The sequence below is a fragment of the Malurus melanocephalus genome, unplaced genomic scaffold (assembly GCF_030028575.1).
Source record: "Malurus melanocephalus ecotype Western Australia unplaced genomic scaffold, MMel_1.1 scaffold_115, whole genome shotgun sequence".
NCBI classification, from domain to species: domain Eukaryota; kingdom Metazoa; phylum Chordata; class Aves; order Passeriformes; family Maluridae; genus Malurus; species Malurus melanocephalus.
In genome coordinates this window covers 1,830,821-1,838,297 of record NW_026623347.1, presented here as the reverse complement: position 1 = coordinate 1,838,297, position 7,477 = coordinate 1,830,821, and the positions used below count along the sequence as shown (strand labels likewise).

Here is a 7,477-nt window from a genome sequence, read left to right as displayed (position 1 = left end):
GTTTATCCCCTGCATTCCCCAGTCCTGCCAGCAAACACCTGTGACCCCTGAGTATTCCAGGAGTTCCAGAGCCCACAGGGGCTGAACCAGATAAGGACTCAGAGATGTCAGGCAGAAAGGCACTGCTGATAAGGTCTGCACTCCTAGCAGGTATTTCAGTGTTGGGAAAACAACCCTTGGGGGATGTGGGAAATTAGAGATGCCACAGACAAGGGGATGAGAGATGTCCAGCAGGAGATGCTCAGGAAGAAGAAAGGGAATTGTTAAATGCTCAACAACAGCTCTCCTCCTGCATTTCTTCACYAGAGCTGCCTTTTAGCACTGAGAAAGGAACTAAACCTCCAGCATCAAATTTGGGAGGTTTGGGGTTTCTTTTGGACAGAGGTGCCACGTTGAAAAAACAAGTATTGAGTCGCAAAGTGAGTATGGGGCAGATGCAACTTGTGGGAGCTTCTCTTACTTTAGAGCTCTCCTAAAAGATTTTTTAAAAAGTTTTTCTCACTGCATTACAACAAGTCCTTGCTCTTTTCCCTCTCGCCTTTCCTGGTTGATATTCCCTGGTTGGTATTTCCTGGTTGATATTCCCTGGTTGGTATTTCCTGGTTGATATCCCCAGGCTGATATTTCCTGGTTGATATTCCCCCCAGTTTCCACGCCCAGGTATGACCAGGAAGGCTGATTGAGATTTGGAAGAAGGCTTCATTTGTTCCCTTGGATCCCCTCAATGCCAGCACATGGTGCCCCTGTGCCAGCCCTGCTCCTGACAGTTTGATTGACCACTATAATTGCAGGGCTTAATTTTTTTCTGAAGTTTTTTCCTCAAGGAGACAGATGAAGGTCACAGACTTGGAGGGCATCTCATTCCCCATAAAACCCTGCAGAACACCATAAACAGAACACCATAAACAGCCAGCCCTCCAGCTCCCCTTCCASCACTGCTCTGCAGATTCCCAGACCTCTCTTGCTCCACAGCCCCTTCACCCTTGGCCGTGTTTTTGGTTGGAGGAGGCTGAGATAACACCCTGAAGGCAGCAGCAGCGCTGGGGATGTGTCAGGAGAGATCTGAGGCTCTCTGGGTGCAGATGGTGATGGAGTGAGATCAGCTGCTGGCAGGAGCTGGGGGGATGTGGCCAGGAGTCAGGGCATAATCTCTGCCTCTGCCTGATTTTTGTGGCATCTCTTTATTTATCTGTCCTTGGAACGTTTTTGCTCTGTCTGTCTGTGGCCCTTTGTGCTCGTTTCTGGGGAGCAATGAAATTCTGGGGTGTTTCTGTTTTATGGATGCAGCTGCTGGCTATATAAATACAAAATATCACCCTTATAAATAATTTCATCACTCTTCCTCTATGAAAAATKATCTGTCTTTATCAGCCCCCAAAGAAAAAGGACATTTTCTTTCAAATGCTGCTCAGCAGTATCAGATGGATGGCACAGATCCCAGCAGGCCTGATTTTGTCTGGGTTTGTGCCTGTCTTGCTGAAGGGATGGCCATGAGAGCAAAGTTTGTTGAACCCTTGGGTTACACCACCACATCCAGAATTTGAGTTGATTCTCTTCTCCCAGTGGTGATGGATTTATTCCAGGCTGGAGGAGGTCCCACCATCTCCARCTTTCCTGACTTGCCATCAAGACCATTGCCATTTCCAAACCACGTTTTCTGTTCTTTTTGGAGGGAAAATACACCATTTGGCACCATTTTGTGTTCCAGATGAGCCCTTTGCTACAAAACACATTGGTGTTCTCTACAGTCTGGAAAAACATCATAAACTTCTTAACAGATTCGTAAATGTCAGGTTTGTGGTTTTCTACACCCACTTCTTCCTCACAATAAAGTGTAAATAGAAGGAAGAGTAGGGAATGGCCAATTTGAGCACTGAGGAAAGGTTGGAGCAAAGCTGCACCTTCAGAGATTTCCCCCAAAGGGAAGGATAAATCAGGGCTGAATTACTGAGGGATTTCTCCTCAATGGAAAGGACTGGCAAGGCAGAATCATCTTTGCTTTTTCCATCAGGAATCCATCCTTTCTTATACCTGAGGAACAAAGGATGATTAGGGGGCAGCCATAATTGCATTTTTGGAATAAGTTCCTGTTCAGATTTAACGCTGTGACATTACRCTGTTTATGATGCGTGTAATTAAAAACAAAGTGAAAATAACGACTTTTACTCTGCTGTGGCCCGATCAAGGAGTCAGAGACAAGTTGTGCTGCAAGGAAGAGGCTGGAAAAGAGAAGAGGATGCAAAGGACGGGTGGATTGTTTTGAAAGACAACTGAAAAGGGGTAGGGAAGACAACAAAGCAGAGAAAAGCCAGAGGCTATCCATGCATATCCACAGGCACTCTGCTCAGGCCAAGCTTACTATGATTTCTAGACCCTGATTTATTCAATTCCTTTTGTTTGGAGTCCAGCTGCATTTCTGGTGCAGGATGGAGGGACCCTGTGCTTTTATGTGTCCCCTCAAGCTCTTTCCCTTCTCTGACAAACTCCATCGCTCTGGGAGTCTGAGAAGCCTGGAGCTGGCAGGGCTAAAGCAGAGCAAACATCCCTCAGTGGTGGAAGGAACCCCTGGAAACATCGGGTGATCTATCTATGAGAAACTTTCACCTTCCATGACCCCTCAAAGCAAAAATGCWGTGTTTTCCCAGTCCCAAAATCACACAAACCTCACCCGTGTCCTGCCTCGTCACCAGCCCCTGCTCATGCCAGGTGCCAGGATTGGCACAGAGTGAATGATGTGATTGATCTGTCCAGGGAGAGATGGCTCAGCAGGGATTTCCTTGGTCGATTTTATTGGCAAATCTGGTGTCATTCTTACTCAGCTCCTGGAAAGAAATGTCCCTTTCCACCCCTGACATCCACAATCACCATGAGGACCTGTGCTCACCCTCACCCTGCTCTTGGGCAAACACAATTTCTAAGGTGACATTYGGGTGTCCAGACTACTCAAGACAGRTTTTGATGTGCAGCAAAGATGATCAGACCYACAAAGCCTGCTGGGCACCCTAAGGTGCAGAAGGTTTTTGAGGGGGAGTGGTCTGTGAGAGAGTCCAGCTCTGAACTCTATTAAAGACCTCGTTTGGTGATTTCCACTGTAGAAATGTCAATATCGTTGAGAATCTGCAGCTTGGTGATGGATGAAAGATTCTTCTGTCGATGCTTGTACTGCAGGACTTTGTTTTCATTGATGAAAACGTGGAAATAGTCCTGGTCAGAGTAGATTTCGACCTGGAAGAGACTCTGTGTTATGTTCAYGTTACTGGACCTTGCTTCCCTCGTGTCAGTGAACTCCTGGGTCTGACACCCATTTCAAACCCTGCCAGAGCTGACACACAAACTGCTCAGCCCCCTCTGGGCAAAAGGAGGGGATAACTGAGCTTTTGATTTCATGATAACAAAAACTGGTGGCGATGCTCAGCCTGAATTGAAAACAAACGCAGCAAGCAGGGATTATTGCTAGAGCTCTGCATGTCTGTGCCAGAGCTGGGTGCAAATCAGCAGGTTGCAGAAGAATTACTGACAGGAGACAAAGACAAAGCCAAAGTGGGGATGTTGCTGGGTATGTGTGGGCAGGAAAGGCAATGGGAGAACCCCAGGACTGGCTGGGTCACTCCTGCCACACCTGAGGGGACTGGTGGGTGGCAAAGGGTTACCTGAAAGGGCTCCTTTGCTTGGAAGGGGAAGGTGTTGGTAACCTCCTCCTGCCCCCAGTGGCTGTCGAGGAACGAGTTGCAGAYGATTCTGGAGCTGGAGAAGCGAGGGTTAAAGTGGAGAGCGATTTGGTCTCCGAGATCACAGAGCAAATTGATTTCAAACCTGAGACAGTGAGAGAAAAGCATTGGAGAGCTGTGCAGCCACTCTGCCGGCCCTGGTGAGCCCCCAGAGCTGTGAGCAGAGCGTTCTTACATGCTGGAGCTGGAACTGGTCTCACCCTTGACCACGATGCTCCATCCAGGGCAGATCCCCTCGGGGTGCAGGGCCTCAAACTGCAGACAAGGAGGTGAAGGTGMCAGAGATGCACTGCCCTGCTCAGTYYTTACCCTGCTTTCTCACYTCTTCCTTGTCATYTTTCTCTCCCCTTCCYACGCAGGCACACTCCCTATCCCYGTCTTTTCCTCACTCCTAAATAATCTCAGGTGCTCTAAACCGACAAGAAATCAAGTCTTTATGACATCCAGTTGATGAGGTGGGATTTGCTGTCCCCAAGCTCTTTTGTAAAGAACTGAGCGGGATCAGAGAGCAAAAAAATTAAAATAATCTGAATGCCTTCATTGTTGTCAGGATACAAAGATATTCTGCTTCTCTCTGCACCTGAGCAATACAGAAATCTGAAGCAGACAACTTTGTGATGCTTTGAAGCAGGGGAACAGGCACAAAGTGACATCCAGTCTGAGCTCATCCAGCATTACACGGCTGATTCTTCCCACAAGTTCCTGCCTGCTCCCCTGTTCCACGTGCTCTGCCCATCTCCGAGGTTAAACTTGCATAAAACCAGTTGGAAAATGTTCCTTTCTGAATAATTCATAGTTTTGTTAAATGACTCATTTTAATAAGAAGTTCTCGCTGTTTCACCCCACTTTTTTTTTTAAGCACTCTAATGACCTTGCATGTTTGAGCATCCCTCTCTTGCACACTTATTGCTCACATTGGAAGAATTTCCCCATTCTTGGCGTCTCCACTGCCATCTGTGTGCCTGTTTCTCCTTTCCTATAGCTCAGGACTTCCACTCCCCTGCTCCTTTCTTTGTCATGAGCTCCTATCTTCAATGATTTTTGGGGATATACACATTTTTTTGGTCAGGAACTGACTCATGGGTGATGACCAACCTCATATTCTCGTGCCTGGCTGCTTTAGGAGCAGCTTTGGGACCCCACACACGGCTCTGGTCGGTGCTCACCCCTGCGAGGCACAGACAGTGGTTTCCAGCAGCGAGTGGTGATGGCAGCCCCAGGTTTGCCCTGCCTGGACCCTCAGTTCAGGTTCAGGTTTGCCCTGAACCTCAGTTTGCCATCATTACACCAACCCCAGCGAGAGGCAGTGCCCCCACACAGAACAGAGCTGTTCCCTCTTGGCTGGAGGTGTCCCGGCAGAGATGGAGGGCAGCACACAGATCCCTCTGCTAAATCATCGGCTGTCTTTTGGTCTCCGAAATCCTCCAAGTGAAAATTGCTGCCATTGGGGCAGCATTGCCCCAGCTATAACCAAGATGAAAATCCGCCTTATTTCCCTTTATTGAACACCATGAAATTCAGTTTTGCAGTATCCCGGACCGGACTGACAGAGAGCTGCTCTGTCACTAAAACCCCTGTGTTTTTCGGGATTTCTACCTGTCCTGCCCTCTTTGTCACTTCATCCGTGCTGYCACCCCCACACAGCCCAGGTTGTCACCCGCTGTCCCCAGCGCTTACCCGCAGTGCCATCGCTCCCCGGCCCCGCTCCGCAGCCCCTCCGGCTGCACGGACACGAATCTTTATAGCTGAGCGGGCCAGGAGCCCACGTGTGCGGGGATTGGCATCACCAGAGGGCTGGGATTTGCTGCCAGAGAGAGATCCGCGGAGGTGCGGAGCCGCAAATCCCGCTGGCGGCCGGCGGGGTCAGCCCGGTCATGCGTGCGGGGTAAATCCCGCAGTGCGGGGATCTGGGTGTGCGGCAGCGGAGGGATGGACAGATGTGATCCGGGGGGAAAGATGTGTTTAAGGCGTGAAGGAAGGATGGAGAGTCCCAAAGCTGAGGGAGAACCGGGAATCATTCCCCCAGCAAGGTCCAGAGTGAAGAGACGCGGAGGAGGAAAGGCGTCTGACAGGCGCTCAGCTCCACCCGGCCCATCACAGAGTCCCCGTGCTCTCCCTGTTTGCTTTTTCCTCCCTTTGTGAGTCACAGCCGGGCCTGGAATGAGCTGATGGCAGCTCTGTCACAGCCGCTTTCCCCTCTGGTGGCGCCCCGAAGCTCGGGATGCTGCTGTGCTGAGCTCAGCGTGCCCCGGCTCCGCGTTTCCCTTCCCTGCTGGGGACAATGCCGGGATTTGGGAGCTGGGTGAGTGAGCCTTTGTCCAGAATTTCCTGACATGGAAATGCACCAAGAAATGAATTTCAGTGATGAGGTGTTTCTAACACCGACAGTCAGCATGTGCTGCTGTGAAAGTGAACCGGGGAAGGGAGAAATGGTTGTGCATCCCCCTTTTCCACAGGGCAAATGACTTAAAAACATTAAGCCCTGTCCCCATCCCTCTGTGCATGGAAGGCTGTGATGATCCTTGGCCGGTCCTGCAGGAATCCATGGCTTTCGTGGTTAAAACCCCTTCAGTGTACGGCCCACAGTGCTGGTGTTATTTAATGTCTGTTTTGTTTCCGGCAGATAAGCAGAATGATAACGATTATCCCAGGCTCTGGTGCCCTTGGCAGACAACTGAAAACGCAATTCGGCAGACACAGAAGCCAACAGATTTCTCTTGGAGCTGAAAAAGCCAAGCCCCARGCCAGGATTTGCCCATTCGGACCCTTAGAAAACCAAACCTTGTGAGGCTGAGCTGTGCCCGGTCTCTTTGCTCTGCTCTCGGCTCTCCAGCGCTGTTTTAGGAGCAGGAGCTACAGATGGCAGCATTGGGTCGTGCACGGGAGCCGTGAGCCCCTTGGCAGTGCTGCTGGAAGGACAGGGACAGGACAGGACAGGACATCCCTCCTGCCACTCCCTGGGCTGCCCGAAGCTGATGGACATCGGTGTCTCCAAAGATGCAGCTGCATCTTTCCCCTCCTGATGGCCTGAGCCCAACAAATTGCACTTTCACCCCCCAAATCATCCCTCCCTTCAGGGAGAAAGAGCTGCTTTTGGGATGCTCACCACGGTAGTGGGCAGATTTGGGCAGAATTGCTGTCCTGAATGTGAGAAAGGAGAGATCTGCAAGTTAAAGAAGTGTGTCCAGTTTATAATAATTATGTTAATGACATCAGTGGATGGGAGAAGGCTTGGGCACTGCAGGGGCAGGCTGGGTGCAGGCAGGCTCAGCTCCTTCTCACCCTAAACCCAGACAGGTCTTTCAGAACCTTCTCCCACCGGACCAAATCGTGGGCTATGATTTTCCAGTGCTCTCCTCCATCCAAGGCTTCTCCAGACTTGTTTATCCRCTGYCTTTCAGTATTTCTACCTCCTCCASRGCCATTCCAGCTTCTCGAGGGAAYTCCTAAAACTCCCYTGTGCCAAYAGGAGTCAGCCCYGTGCTCYRGCCATGCTGCCTTAGGAATGTGYTACCCCTGGAAGGGTTTGGGGCATTGCTTTTCTGGCTGTCCCCCATTCCCTTTGCCCRGACCTACAGCTCTGTGATAGCTCCYGATCCTGATTYCTCTTCTTGGGATCTCTGTSCAGCACTGCTGTCTACAAGGGACMGGCCATCTCGGRGCTAAACCGGGSCTRGRTGGTGTGAATGCTCCTCCAGGTTTAGCGCAGGAGGGAAAATAACAATAAAACCCTTCTAGAGTTAAACCTT

The 7,477-nt window shown here is 50.3% G+C and overlaps 1 protein-coding gene across 1 annotated transcript; it reads right to left on the bottom strand.

The window, feature by feature from the left end:
* Positions 1-3,063: 3,063 nt before the first annotated feature.
* On the bottom strand, positions 3,064-5,417 carry GRIFIN (galectin-related inter-fiber protein). The gene is made up of 4 exons (XM_057369756.1): positions 5,406-5,417; positions 3,904-3,983; positions 3,651-3,813; positions 3,064-3,225 (listed from the first exon to the last, which is right to left on the bottom strand). Exons 1-4 carry the CDS (start codon positions 5,415-5,417, stop codon positions 3,064-3,066), a joined length of 417 nt encoding a protein of 138 aa, XP_057225739.1.
* Between the last annotated feature and the right edge of the window lie 2,060 nt (positions 5,418-7,477).